The 15,805-nt window shown below is 43.7% G+C and overlaps 1 protein-coding gene across 2 annotated transcripts in view; it reads right to left on the bottom strand.

Annotated features, from left to right (window-relative positions):
* The window catches only part of DPYSL2 (dihydropyrimidinase like 2), a 55,171-nt gene that overhangs the window by 25,472 nt on the left and 13,894 nt on the right, over positions 1–15,805 (bottom strand). For both annotated transcript variants that reach the window (XM_030036101.2, XM_030036103.2), the window contains exons 2-3: positions 14,798–14,886; positions 13,290–13,474 (exon numbers count right to left, since the gene is read on the bottom strand). In XM_030036101.2, coding sequence (XP_029891961.1) covers positions 13,290–13,474; positions 14,798–14,886 — 274 coding nt within the window. The remainder of the gene's footprint in view (positions 1–13,289; positions 13,475–14,797; positions 14,887–15,805) is intronic.

Here is a 15,805-nt window from a genome sequence, read left to right as displayed (position 1 = left end):
AATATACCGGAGCTGGCATTCAGCCACACTGAAATGTTAGGCGTCCAACAAGCCGAAATGGCTGAATGCTGTGGTGGAGAGATAACAACCACCAGCACATCAGGCACTCGGTATTAAATGAAAGGGGAAAGCAAAAACTTAGAGGAATTGATTTAAAGGGAACTTTCCAAATATGGGGAAAATAAAGTAGTATTGTTTTAACATAAGCATGAAAAATCTAAGTAGGGTAGGAGAAGTGACAGCATCGGTTTATAAAGCACTAGCATTTACTAATCACATCGCTGGTCAGCGCGCATATTAAGGGTTGGCTCTAAGCACACCTTTGCTCTTCATTCAGCTGCTCTATCTTCTCACTTACTTTAAAAAACCATACCAACCCGCTAGCTGCACAGCACACTTAAAATGGTGCTGATCTCAGCTTTAACCAGTGGCTTTGTAAGTGTTGCATCACACCTTGGCTGCCTTTTACAAACTCGGATACACTGTGGCTTTCTGGTCCTTAAGAGCTTTTCTGAAGCAGGGGGATTTCTGCAGCTGGGATATCTCAGGCCCTGAACAAGTGCCCAGCTTGAGAACGGAGGGAGCTGCTCTGCATGGGCACGAGGGATCACACACAGAAGACAGGGGAATTGAACCAACAGCCTGCAGGGTGCTTTGAGGCTGAAGCCATAAAAAATCCCATATAATCTCTCTGGCACTTTGAAGCTCTCAAAATAAAAAAAAAAAAGGCAGTTTAAGTGCCATGCCTTTACATTTTTGACGCCTCGCTAAGCTCAAGAGAAATTATTGCTTCACTGGGAGAGCTGAACTCAGCTATTAGCCTTGCCTTGAAAACAAAACTTTACTTTTTGGATGGATGTCCTCATGGGTGGGGATTAATGGGTTTTATAGCTTCCTGGCATTGTGGCACGTTCAATTTTTTTCTTTTTTGCATCCTGCCTCATTTGAGCAGGCCTTGGCTTGCTAACAAACCCTTCCTGGAGTTTCTATTAATAGCCCTTGGTTCCAGCTTTCCCCGTAAAGGCTTTTTTCAGCTGGTTTAATTACATGTCATCTAAAGCATGCATGAAATTTTTCTTGCTCTTCAGCTAATGAACACCACTACCAGGAAAGAGAAAAACTATTTGATACGGACAATATAAACGTGAATTAGGGTCAGATGTTACAAAAATTGTGTATGTTATAAAACCATGTATGCGGGGTTCCAGTTGCTATTACAAACTGCAGTTTTACACATTATTTCCTGCTCCTACTAGCATTAAATGTGCCTATTGTTTAAGAGGAGTTTATAAGGTGAAAATCCTTAACATTTAAGCTTAACTGTTAGCAGGCAGATTTCCCCTACCCAAAACTCTAAATAGCAGCTTGATCACTATAAACACATCTGCCTTTTTAATACTACTTAATCTTCACAGCAACTGCATGTGATGAAATCTGGTGAATTTATTGAGTTGTACATTCTGTCACAAGCCATTTTATTGAGAGGTTGTAATTAAATTCAGCCCTGGTAATTGCACAGCTCCCTGCTTAAAAGTCTGGAGTTGTTGCTAGTTTATGGCTGCAAGAGTATTCTCCTGGCACTGGCGTGAACTGGGAGTAATGCTATGAAAGCGAGCGGAGTAAAATCAATATACGTGAACTGAAAGTCAGGCCCTTGACTGACCCAAGAAGCTTCACAGAAGATTATCCCATAATCACAGACCTTCTTTCATCCAGAGACTTCAAACTCTCAGCTAATATATCATTATGACCCTTTTACATGTCAAGAAATTGAGCTACCAAAAGCTGCCTTGTCCAGGAACAAAGTTGTTCAAAAGTCAAGCCTCCCAGCAACAAGACTTCTGCTGGAAGTACTGACACACAACTGCCAGCTCACCGGCTCTGCATCAATGTAGGCTAGAAACAGACCTCAGCATTTCTTCTGAGCTCAAAAATCCCAAATCAAGTAACCTAAAAGAGCCTCACATCTCCTATGTTCTGATTTCATACCCAGTTCTTCCTCTAAACCACACTCCAGGTCATGTTTTTGATCTAGGACAAGAAAGGATAGCTACAAGATCGCTTTTAAGGTTACCACTTCATGTATCTGACGTACCTAAGCTGATACACTTGAAGGTAACGAAAAGTCAAATGAAGAATTTTCTTAACATCCTGGATCCAGCAATCAGATTTCAGCTTTGCATATTTCTGGGGATTTATTCCCACATTATTTTATTGTTGTTGGTTTTCTTCCCCCAAGAAAAGATATTGAAATAAAGAGATTATTCTGAAGAGTAACAACACTCTGCACAGAATAGCACTTACTGTGCTAATACAACTACACAAGGACCATTCGCTTGTATTTGTCTGCCAAACTAATAGAAGAAAAGGCAGGCTAAATGGCATCGCGTGTTGTTTTCTGTCAGTTTAGATCCAGTTTATTAGACTCCATGCAGAGAATCAGAAGCTGGACCAGGCTCAGAAGAATTAGACATATCCGTGCTACACTGATTACATTTTCAGACTGCAATGTTCTCTTATTCCCTCATTGATGTCATACAGATATTTCACTTGTCTTTTTAGCTGATTAGATCCAAAATATGATTAATAATTTAATGCCAGCTGGACACAAATGTAAAGAATAGGGGTCTGTGTGTCCAAACAGTAATTAATAGCCCTCTTCAACAGCTGGAACGACTACATATTTAGATCAGATCAAAAAAGGCTTCATTTCTTTAAAGTACAGGTTTATTGTACATCTAAACTATGTTTGTATCTCAGGAGGTCACCATGATAGAGGAGGCAGGGAGCCAAGTACAAAAGAGATTTTAAGTGATTCCAAGATTTATTCTTTCTTTTAGGCATACTCCACACTTGAAGCCCACGAAAAAAAGTACACAGGACTTCAAAGACCTCCATATAAATTAACCGGCCTGTAAACCTTGAGAGAATGGGATTGAGAAAACCTCTGTTTGCAGCCATGGATTTCAAGTCGAGGCAAAACACAACTATAACAACACATCCAAGGGGCAAAACTTTGATCAGAAACAAGAGGACAAAAGATCAAGTGCCGTAAGCCAGTTCTGTCCCTCTCAGGTCAGTGGAGATACACCCTGCCCGTCGGGCTTTTTCCACTAGCCGGGAAGCTGGAACAATTCTGGATTTGCATCACTGTCGCCAGGACCAGATTTTGGCTTCTCAGCTTCATTTCATTGCCCATGGTTGTCTCAGGGGGGCGTTGGAGATGAAGAGGAACACAACTGCAGAACGGGAATTTTTACAATGGAAATTTGCGATGGTGCTGAGAGGGCTTTGTTTTCAGGACTAGAAAGATGAATTTTCTCCCCAACAAAATCAACTGAATGCAAAGAGTTCTGATTCTATAGAAGCACTTTTGGGTTTTGTTTTTGGTTTTTTTTTTTAAACAGCTTGTGAGGGAAATGGAGGATGGGGGGGTGGAATCTGCTTGGTGAACATGTCCTGTCCCTCTGTGTATTGGCCATATAAACATCTCCCTTCGCTGGACAAGGACCAGACACTTCCTCTTCTTGTGGCTCTGATGAAGTGACATGACGCTTTGAGGAAGAGGTTTTCATCAATCACCACCGTACCACTTCTGGTAAGACACCAAGACTCCCCATTCTGTTCTCAGTTAAACCACTGACTTTGATGACTGTCAGACAGAACTATAGACAAAGAAGTGAGGACTGAACCAGACCCAAACGTCCACATGTCCATAGAGAAAACTGTGGTGGGATCTGATGTGGAAGTGCAGCAGAACCCATTTTCTAAAAAAACCTATTGTAGGACAGAGATCAAGCAGCACGTTCACATTGCGCACGTCAATTTTCTGACTACACCTAGCCATCTGCTAGCTTTCTATCAACTTTGTAAGGCTAATACTGCCTGCAAAAACAGCCGTTGAGATTGCTGTAATAATTACCTGTAGGAGGCCCTAAGTAGATCATCCTTTGTTTAAATAGGAACTCTGTGACACAGTCCCCAGCTGCCAAATTTCCTTCCTCCAGGTCTGAAATAGCCCTGTCTGAAGCAGTCTGGTATCTTCCCAGGCCCAGGAAACTTCCCCTTGTTTGGGGGCACAAAGCACCATATTTGAGGTAGGAAAGGATGCACTCCTGGGCATCGCCTGATCTGGCCAACCCAAAGGTGGACACTATACCTGCGGCTCTTCCAATCCAGGACCCTACAGCCTGAATTGCCCCTGGATCCATGCTGCGGGACAGCTCGGTGTGAGTCATTTCCATGCAGCTGCCATTTTCCCCTTTTATAGTGTGTTTACATACCAAAAGGACTAACTGCTTGTCAGAAAGCAGCAGAAGTGAACTCTGGTCTTGGTACCGTGGCCTAATTCTACTTCACGTAAGAACATCCCGCACATCTACATTTTCCTCCAGCTACTGTTGTGCCACAAAGACTTTACAAAACTTTTTCAGTTCACAGTGGATAAAGAGTCTCTGCACATCAGCCTGAAAAGTACTTTGCACCCCATCAGTAGCTGAACTCTTCTCTTTGGACACTGATACAAATCCTGAGAAATCTTATCTGAAATAAAGAAAAGTCTGTTGGGAAGTATCGTTAACTGACACACATTTCTGCAGTGAGATTTTTGAAATGATATTGGGTTACGCTATCTCTTGCTGTGCTATGCTTTGGGAACTTTCCCCCTTCCTCTCCTTTGCACAAAAGCAGTGCTGTGTAATAATACGGGATCATTCTCAAGGAACTCCTTTACCAGCTCACGTTGCCTGTAGGCTGTGCCAGGGAATTTCATTCATATGTAAAACACCACAGAGTCCCCCAGATTCCAAAAATATACACACTGCACATATGTAACTGCTTTCAGGAGCAAAGCAATCTGGCGAAAATATGCCCTAGAAGCGGTCAGGAAGGGGAACTTCCAAAAGCACGGCCCTTTTTGATGGGCTTTGAAAATTCACCAAGAGACTCCCCGGTTAACATTTGCATGTTGAAGTCAAACAGTTCCTCTTATTACTTAAAACAGGCTTTCAGGCTCCAGGAAGCCAAAAGCACTTTATGCACACAGGGCTCACCTCGTCTCTGCCTCACACAGGGTTTTTCCTTTTATTCATATCCTGACAATAACCAGGGCTGTGTATCATGAACGGCAGGGACTGGGTGTCTGCCTCTGCACGGGTCCCAGCTGGGAGGGACAGGGACTATCTCATGGCTAGGTGGCAGCCAGTGTTTCACACGTCGGGCTCTCACAAAAATAATCACTTTGTACTTATAATATGAGGGTCTAGGTGAACTTAACTAATTTGAATTGAAGCTTACAACCCCTTGGCAACAAAGCCACCTCCCATTATGGACAGCTAGCAACTAGCGTGGAGAAATTAAATGACATACCCATTGTCACAGAGGTAGTCCTAACACTAACTGTAGTGTATCAAGGGAAGAAAAGAGTATTCCCAGAAGCCATTACTCTTAAGTGCCCATCGTTGCATTCCTTTTAAATGCACATGGCTTCCATGGGAGTTAGGGTTGTGCAAAGATGCAGGCACAGCCCCAAGTTGGTAAAAACTGGCAATTTATAAGCATGATTAAAGCATGCTAGACAGGAGGAGCTAATTTGTATTCCTTAAACATTTCTCCCTCTCACCAGAAAGATTAAAAAACAATCCAGTCTCTAAGAAACAGATGGGATCTATGAACTGAAGGCATAGAGGCTGAAGGAAAGATGGAAAAAAGACTCTGCTGACCCAAGACGTCAAATTCCACTCCACAGACAGCACTCGCCTGAATCCACCCCAAGTGAGAAATACTGCATTTAGTTTTAGCCATCACTTTGTTCAGGCATCACTTGCTTCCTTCCCCTGACACGCAAAGCTAATTCCCAATGCGGAAAGTTAAAAGTTCCTGTCTGACAAGTACGGTTTCTGCTGAGTCAAGCTCACAGGAAGGTAAAGGAAGCCAAGGGATTGAACACCGGTAGGAAGGCAAAAATCCGTGCCCAGAAAAACAAGCCAAGAAAAGAGCTGGAGGCACCATTTCCTACTGTTTCTTTTAAGACCTTGTCTCAACTTGAAGGTGATTAAGACAGGTTATATAGCAAGATTTAACACACATGCCCTGAAAACCTATCACAGACAGCTAATGATGTTACATTAACCGAGGTGGATAATTGTATTTTATTTTTTTAAGATTGCTTTTCCATCTACAGTAGACAGGCTTTAGCTGAAGGACCCAACTTTTACACCGGCACCCTTCGAAGTACCACATGCATTTTCCATTGATGTAAGGGGCTGTGTAAGACATGACGCATTGGTGATACCCGTTAGCTCTTTACTTCTCCTGTGTGTCATCCATAAGGCATGGGACTTGGGGATGAGAGCACTGGACACAGGAAAGCAAGAAAAGCATTTAAAAGCAGCTCTTCAAACAAAAGAGCATGAACTCTTCTCCACGCAGTGGGAAAGCAGCACTACTGATGCCAACCATTATATGGAATAAGAGGTATTAAGTGCTACTGCATAAACGGACAACATTGGTTATTTCTCCTGAGTGCGTGCCAAATCCCTCTTTTCAGATGCACGGAAAAATCTAGGTCAGTCACATCTGCAGGAAAACGGCTGCAGTGTCAGTCGTGTTGCCATTTCAACATTCATTTGTTCATAACTAAATCAGAGTCTCCAGGCTCCAGCACGTGTGGGACAGCCTCCATCCACTCCTTCCTCCGCAGTGACAGGGGTGGAGCGGGTCCAGAGCAGAACGCGGCAAAACAGAAACGGAGCAAGGGCCCCGCTCACCTGCTCTTTATAAAAAACGAGTGCTGCCAAAGAGGCAGCAAGCTGGGAGAGGAGCAAGGGACAGGATCCAGAGCAGCTCCGGGGAAGGTAGAAGATGGGAAAATAGGGAAAAATCTACCGATTGACTTGCAAACAAGCCACGCTGGACTGCAGCGGTTTCACAGGACTCCAGCCCAAAACCAGACACTGCTGATTTCGTCTTCCAGCACTAAGAAGAAAAGATGGCCCAGCCGGTACGCAGAGTCATTAGCCCGACTATCTGACAGCCAGGGTTAAAGACACTATCGCACCACAGGCCTCCTGAATAACCTCAGGCAAAGCTACACAGCTCCTGAAGTCCTCATCTGTTCCTCACAGGGGCCCGTTCTCTCAGCAGCAAAGAGATGACAAACAATAGTCGCAGCCCAAAGGGGAAAAAAAAAAAAAAAAATAAAATAAAATCCACACAGTAACACACAACGTATGCCGAGGACCAAACAGCTGTTTCCTTCTGTGCTAACTGGCAAGAGACATCAAGGGCTTGGCAGATTTGTTCGCTTCCAACGAGACCCCTTTGGAAACCCCGTCAGAACAATAGAAGCGATCCCATCCAGCAGAAAGCCAGCGTCACAGGGATGGCTGGAAGCAGAGCCGGCCCCAGCAAGGCAGGCTGTCGTCCCTACGGTAGCCGCAGACACTACTGCCGGCAGAGAAGCCTAATGGACTTAGAGGGGTTTAAAAGCTTGAGAAGAGTAGCTCGCGACGGGGGAGTGCCCATCTCTGTTTACGGACCAACTTTCTCATTAATGATTTTAAGCCCACTCTAAATGAAAGCAACAAACACATCAGCAGCAAGCTGGGAGTCAGTGAAGCGAACAAGATTTAGCGTGAATCGGTGCAGAGGCTGAAGAGTGCAGGGGTATGAAAAGCACCGAGGGGAGCTGGGGAGAGGAGAGAAAGGGCCGGAGGGACTCTACACTCCTGTGTGGTAATGTCATTATCTTAATAACAGAGTTCAAGGAAGCCTCTACCCAGATAAATCACCAATAATCTTTTGTACAAGCGAGCGGACATTTTCATTACATTTCTAGAGAATTAAACATTTCTTTGCTGCAGAAGCACCACCGCCAGCTGCTAGAAAGTGAAACAAGCCATACACCCCAAAGCAGCCCGTCTGAAGCGCTAGTCCCCAGCTGCACAGTTCCTCTTTTATCTCTGCTACTGGGTGCAAAAAGAAACAAAAATTCAGGCGGGTGTCTGCAGAACAATGCAGTGCTGTGTACACATAACCACAGAGACTTGGTGAGACACTACAGCTCTGTGGTCACTGCCCTTGGACTCAAAACGCTTGGTTTTATACTTTCAGCTCAGCCACAAGTTACTGCATGACCACTGCTGTCACCTCCTCCTGTCTCTCTGTTTCCGTCCTCCTCCTCTGCCCACCATTTCGACTCTTGCTCTCTACCAGCACAGGACTAACCACAAAAATACAAAATAGCAGCACCCAGTAGGGTAAAATATGATCTAGTCTTCACTGGCGGGTCTAAACACCATCCCATGCCAAGTTGCCCTTGCCTTCTTCTAAACCCTACTCTAAGCTCACACTGTTCAGTTTTAGACTCTGATCTCCTTTGGGGCGGCTCCATTCTCTCCAGTCATGTTCAGTTCAAAAACCAAGAGGCAAGAAAGCAAGCTAGACTGGAAACTTTTCCTTCTGGCAAGGTGCTGGTCTTCAGGATGGCCTAGGAGACCTGGTGTCAGCTCACTACGAATGTGATTGTAGCTGAGCAGCTAACACGCTCCTGAAAACCTCTGCCATCCTGCACGTAAGCTCTCTCTTTAATAGCAGGGTAAAGCATTAAGAAGCAGACTGCAGCCCATGTGAAGTGCCCCTTCATTTTCTGAACCTTCCAAGACACAAAGGCTCATATCCCTAGCGTACATTCTCCATGTTATTAGGATAACTGCTAGTCAAGTTCAAAAGGCAGCTGGCTTCCCAGTCACCAAGCCAGAAAGAGCTATAATTTCTCTCACTGTAATTTCTCTCTGTGATTATAACAGTGGTTGACTGAGTCAACACAGGCGATGTCAGCAAGCGATTTCACTCAAGGACAGCAGATACCCAGGAAGAAGCAGTCTTCGGGAGGGGGGGCTGAAATGTGTGTGGGAGCTGGCCTGGATAGATGCAGATCTCACTGGGACATTAAACAGGCTAGAGGATCAGAGAGCCAGTAAATACACACAGCTTAGCTTCATCCTTTCTGAAGGGTTAGGAGCAGAGAAAGGCAATCCTGCCTCTACTAAAATCAGGGGGAGTTTTACCGTCGATTTGGATGGGGATTTCACCCCTCACAGTTAATAAGCAACCAAACCATCACAAGACTTGGAGAGGCCACCTTGTTCTTAGCAGCGGTATCTTCCTTCTCGAATAGCTCCAGGGACTGGTTTATATCCTAGGGCATCAACCTATCTCAAGTTGGGACAATAGGGGCTCAAAAATGCCATCTTTAGCTCAACAAAACGGTGGCTCCGTGGATGAGAAAGAGCCTCTTGTAAAGGGCAACTTCAGGCGGAGTCCTTTTCCAAAACTCTGAAAGGACTGTTCTCTTTTCATGGAAAACGGGGGAGCTTAGGGAAGCTACCCTGAACGAGCTGGAGCCTATCTAATATTCCTCTCTCCTCCAAAGTCTTCTCTGGATCATCCTGGAATCCTCCCTTCAACTTAATATCCAAACACTGTATTCTGACATTTTAAAAGGGCAATAATCCAAGTTTTTTCCAGAGTAATGTTATCCTAAAACATGCGCAGTGCTGTTTGCCCTCGGCTGACATACCCACACTAATATTGTTTTAAGGTAGGGACAGCGAAACGATCGTGCAAATTGCCGTTTCAGAAAAACAATCAATCGTATCACAACGCGTCACTTTATCTCTCGGCAGCTCTGCACAGCAAAACCAACTAACTATATTTTTTTCATACGTTAGCAAAGTCAGCTGGAGCCTTGCCTTTGGCACTGAAGAGGGTAGAGACAGAAGGATCATAGCTGGAATTCCTGGTCAGATGGCCTCCGTGGAACGAGTAGCTAGAAAAAGCAATCAGCCCTAACTCCTGAGCGAAGCAACGTAGAGGAGGGCTCAGGAGAGCGAGGACTGGAGAGCCCTGTGGGAACACAGGGGAGAAAAGGGCTAATTCAGATCGTCACCGCCAGCCACTCTCCCTCCTTCCAGCTAACCAGGGGATGAGTTGGGAAGCACTGGATTGGAGGCAGATCTGCTTCCCACCAGGATAAATCTCCACCGATCCCACAAGGAAAATGGGGCTGCTCCATTTGATACCAGTTGAGAGTCGGATTCTCCTCTCTCTGATGCTGTAGTAGTGAATTTACTTTAAAGGGGAACGGAAGTAAATGAGAGCACAGGGCTTGGAAACAATAGGTTACATTCTTGAACTCCTCTGTGCTTCCCTTGGATGTGTCTGCCATGAGAATTAAAGGAACAACACTGAATTTGATCTGAGCTGAAAATGAAGTTCACTGAAACCAAACCAGACATACAGGGTGAATTCCTGGCACTGCTGAGGTCAATGACAAAACACTCCATTACCTCGACGAAGCCAGGATTTCACCCACAGTTCTTATAAAACCAATGATCAATAGAAACCTATCCAAGATTCTTGTTTTAATTTCACTGAAAAATGTACCTAAAACAAGTATTTCCCTAGAATGATTGTAAACAGTCGTAAAGTGCCCTCCTGCATGGAAATGTGAAACAAACTGAAGCATGAAGTCAACTAACCTGTTTTCTTACCCAAATTGAGGGCTATGTATAAAAGAGAAAAATGGATGGGGTAAAGGTATTTGTAAATAAATAATACAAAGTTTGCTTAAAGCACAAATGAAGAAACATGGGTGTTTTTTTCCACAAAGCTCACATCCATGAGGCTATCTTTTCCAAAAAAGCCTGAAGAACGGAGGCACACAGCTAGACACATTTCCATGAGAGGAGCGTATTCTCTTTTGAAAAGTCCCAGGCACAGTATTTAAAATACACAATGACATAAACATTAGCATGTCATTTTCAGGCTGCAATTTGTTTGTGATATTATGAATCTAGTTCGCTAAATGTTGTCCTACTTATCACAAAAGAAAAAATGCTGCCATCAACCACAACTCCCACCTGCTTGGGGAACAACCAAAGGCCACCCACCAAGAGCATGTTCACGAGGGCAGTTCTGCATGCTTCACTGCGGAAAAACATTTTTGCAAATGGTATAATTTTGCTAAGAAGGGAACAGCTGAGCTGACACAGAGCAGAGTCTCTGAAGCTTTGAAGTCTAGTTGGATTATTTATCCTGCTTTCCACTGTTCAGCTCCAGTTGCTGATACCCACCCATCAGAAACATCTCTCCATCAGCCTAAGCAGTCCAACTACTGTCCTTGCTGCCACGCTTTAGGAAGATGATTTTTGTTCAGAGATGATTGTGTATTTTGGTATCCTAGTTGGAGACACTCAGGAAGGCAGTAAGGTCAAGTTTAGCCACCAGCCTCCTCTACATGGTTTGCCCACGGTCATAATCTACATTGTACTATTTTTTCACAGCTGTAAAATGAGAAATTATAAAATGGGCGACTCTCCTCCAACTTCCCTAACTCAGAGAAGTGTTACAAACACCATTAGCGAGATATTCAGATACTGCAGTCATAACGGCAATATAAATGTATGCATATACGGAAAGGTCTAAGCATTTCTGAAGTACAAGGCTCTGCATAGGTAAAATCGGGCAACCAAAGAAAAAGGGCTACTTCAGAAAATTTTGCCTAAACAATTTCCGCTTAAAATGTTTTAAAAAGTGCCACTGTGGGAAATAATGCTGTTGAAAGGTCAGATGCAGATAAGGGAGAATGTTATTTTGATCTAATTCAACTTAACAAGGAAGAACAGAATGATAATTCAAGTGTGAACCAGGTGTACTAACAAGAAAGCAGCAACCAATGAAACAAAGTCAATGAGCTGAAGCTGAAAAGAAAATACCATTTTGGTGTTATTAATTTAAATTGACAGCAAAGATTTGAAGAAAAACTGGGTATTAGTATGCACATCCACAGCTACGCTCCCACTTTACGTTCTCTGTATGTGTGAGGTTATCTTCATACACAAACTTCATACTCTAAAGTGATAACATTATGAAAAATAATTTCCTGGGTTATCTTAAGGTTATTTATTTGAAGCATTAGATCAAGTTCATAGGCCAGACACAACCTCTTTGCAAGGTCCATACCCAGAAAAAGATTATTTTCTGAAACACAGAGCAGCCTGGCTGTGTTTGCACCACTGGCTCCTACTCCCAACCTCCATGTCAATCAGTCCCAGTCCGCCCACCAGGCCAGGGATCAAAGATCGCTCATAACCCTCCTCGAAGAGATGAGGATGTTCTAGTCCACAAGGAGTTAGGTTTGAACTGAGGAGGGTTAGGCCGATTCCTGGCTGTGCCTAAGACCTCTTTATATCCATGGATTGGACAATAGACACTAGTACCTGTTCTGAACCACGCTCTTTCATTTCTCTGTACCTTAACTCCCCTCCTGCGAAATGGCAGCACCTCAAAGTGCATGAAAGAATGCCAGATGCTCAGATATACTATCACTTTACACCTTCATCCTTGATTCCCGTATGCAGCAACAGACTCCAGGGCGCCGTGGTACAGTTTACACATGATCAGCTGCACTGCAACAGAGGTTTTTATTTTTTTCTCTAGCTCAAACAAGGTTAACAACAATGACTCACAGAGTTTTAAGATCCTGGCTCTGACAAGCCAAGCATCTGTAGCCAACGCAAGCAGGGACAGATAGCCTGGAAATCATTCATGAGGCATTTTAGAGCCAGAGTGGAACACCATGAGTGTCTAATCCTGGTGTCAGCAGAACAGTCAGTCAGTCTGCCTTTTTATTTTGAGATATTTTCACTTCCCGGTTTCTCTCTTCCTCCAAAAGAGGATATGAGCACAAAAGGAACAACGCTAACAAAAATTCTGGTGCTCAAGCCGCGTACATAAGCGGGCATGTGAAAATCCTTAAGTGGCCCTGTTTTCAAAGACACATAGTACACTGGCATCAAGCTTCTGGGTGTGAACCATACGATGGACATCTATCCATAGACATCATGGGGAAAGGAACCAAGGCACAGGAATGCAGACTATCAGCTACTCATACTGGAGCCAAAGCTCAAAGTGACACCGGTTTCAGTAGGAGCAGACCCAAATATCTGGCAAAGTCACACAAGTAGCAAGGTAAACCCTGCCAACAGAGAAGACAAGAGTGAAATAACTGACAGCTGTGAGATGTGGAAATTGTGGGGTCTTGCTTTTCCACCCCTTTTCCCACCCCTACACAAGCTTTTCTCAGCAACCTGGAAAGACATCAGAAATCCCCCACTGCTGGTACCTGGTCCAAAATATCACGCGACTTAAAGAGCCCACAGTTTCTGTACTTATCTGAGAAAGGGAAAAGTGAAGCTGTCTTGGAAGAGAAAAAACAGCCAGCTTACTGATCATGGTGGTGCCCCCAGCCAGTGCAGCCTTGGTCCCCTGGAAGAAGTCATCAGCGGATGTCATCCCCTGTTCCGGCATCTGGAAGCGGGTGTGAACATCAATCCCTCCAGGAATCACCATCCTGCCATGGGCTTCAATAGTTTTCACTCCCCCTGGCACAATCAGATTCTCTCCTATTTGCCTGGGTAAACAGGTTGCAAACAGCAAGTCAGACACAAACAAAGCGAACAGCCTGTAAACATACACCCTTGTGCTACTTAATCTGGCTAGTGTTTTCTTTTTCCATATAAAGCAACCTACAGGATCAGCATAGATAGCTGATAATGTTTTATTCTTCCCCTTGAAGCAGTTGCATAATTGAGAGCAAAGTATGCAATTACTTCAGGACCTCGGGGCAATATTAGACTGAACAGGAAGGAAAAGAAGGAGCCGCACTGGCAGGCAGCTGGAGAAGGGACCATGCAGATAATCGGATGATCGCCGCACCAACACAGCAAGAACCTTGCGAGCAGCTTTACTGGGACTGGACTGGGGTTGCCGAGTAGCAGTTCAACACTTGATCCTAGCTATCTAACAGCAATTTAGATGCTAGTATTGTTTTAGGAGCACTGGAAGAATTTTTGCCTCTATATTGTCTGCTTTCCTTTCTTGCATAAACATCACGTAGTCCCTGCACAAATATAAACCCATGCAGATATCAGTTACCAAATTCCTGATGAGACCATCAAAGGTCTCTCCAGTCTAGCTCTTCACAGACATATTCTTAAAAGTGCCATAGTGGATGACACACTGCAATTAATTAGCTGTCTTTGGCTGGCTCCTTTAACTTTTAACCTTGATTAACAAAGCACATGTGTTGACCATTTAGCCAGAACAGGAAGATTCCTTGTTTGTAACCTCTGGCTCGTCCATTTTTTCCTAAGAGTCATTTTCCAAAGATATCTGTAATACATTTAACGTGCCAGAAACGCATGTTTCAGGACTGAAAACACAGAAGCAGGCTGGAAAGAGGTCTGAACCTCAGTCCTTAAACTACAGGATCATTTTTAACTTTAAGGGGGTCTGGATTGATCCTTGCATCACAGAATCATAGAAGACAGCGCTGCAAGAGGCCTCAAGAGGTCACCTAAGTCCAGCCTCCTACCCTAAAACAGAATTAACTGTATTAGGATGCTGAACTCTGGATTCAAAATATCTTAAGTCATAACTCAGTAAAATGTTACAACACAGATAACTTCAAACATATGTGTCATCTCAGCATGGGGCTATTCACATGGCTGAAATTAAGTACATGTAAGTACCTCCCTTGACCCATGCTTTAATAACAGCGTTTATGTAATTCAACATCTTGTTTTTAAAGTTCCTCCCTCAAACACCAGGATATACATGAAATATTCATTTTTCACTGCAATTTAATATAGCTCAGAGACTAAGTTATTCCTTGCTAATCTGCAGTACATTTCTGTACATTTCCAATCACAACACGGTATCAGGCTTCACTTACTTTATCAACCCATCTTCCATGTAAATGTCTGCATAAAAAGACTGGTCGTCATTAACTATTTTACCACCTTTGATCAAAAGACGATCACTCTGCAACAAAGAAGCATACAACAATACATAATTATTCTGTGAGAAAGCTGACAGTCTGCAGTGTCACTTCAGAGATGAAAGAGCAGAGACAGAAACAACCTCTGCATTATTCAAAAGTGCATGTCAAAACACAAGTCAATTGCTGCACTTTCAACTGGAAAGATAATATATTTTATTTCATCTGCAAGTCCTTTCATCACACTAACGATCCAAAAAAATCAGAACAGAAAAGGAGTTGGGTTCCAGTGGGCTTGTCTACTTGGCAGCTTCACTCATACCTGCAGTTTGCCACCATCACCTACAGCAAAAGCATTAAATAATACTTTGAGGGATGCGTAATAGCCACATCTCTATTTTTTCTGACTTGGTCGTATGCACAATTTCCTATATGCACCCACACACTGGAGTCACTACTTGGCTAACTGTGAGTCAACTGCTGTCAGGGAAATGGACCAAAAGTCTGTTGCCACGGGTTACACAACACAAACAAACTCATTTTGTCCAACTTAGTGATGTTTCGATGCAGCGGATACTTTTACTGCCTTTCCAGAGCCCTACTGCATAATCAGATGGAAATAAGCACGTATTAGCAAATCAAGTTTAAGAGAAGGATTTAAAAAACGGTTATTAAAATTTCCTCAAATTAGACGACAGTTTGGCAGGAACAGAAAGGTAATTGTAACAAGGCAGCTATCAGGCGATGTGCTTTTATCGCGGCCCAGGTTACATCTCGCTTTCGCGAGACTTCAGGTCAAAGACCAATTTATCTTTTTTTGCAGTAGTCGTAAACAAGAGCGAAACACACTCTGCAGAGCTCTGGATGGGGAGGAAAGTTAAAAGCGACTGCTCTGTCCCTCTGGTTCCTCCATTCCCTACGTTACAGATGGATATATTTAAAGCAAAGCACATACACGCTATG

The sequence above is a fragment of the Aquila chrysaetos genome, chromosome 13 (assembly GCF_900496995.4).
Source record: "Aquila chrysaetos chrysaetos chromosome 13, bAquChr1.4, whole genome shotgun sequence".
Classification (NCBI taxonomy): domain Eukaryota; kingdom Metazoa; phylum Chordata; class Aves; order Accipitriformes; family Accipitridae; genus Aquila; species Aquila chrysaetos.
Note: the sequence above shows the minus strand (reverse complement) of the source record. Positions and strands in the feature narration are given on the sequence as shown.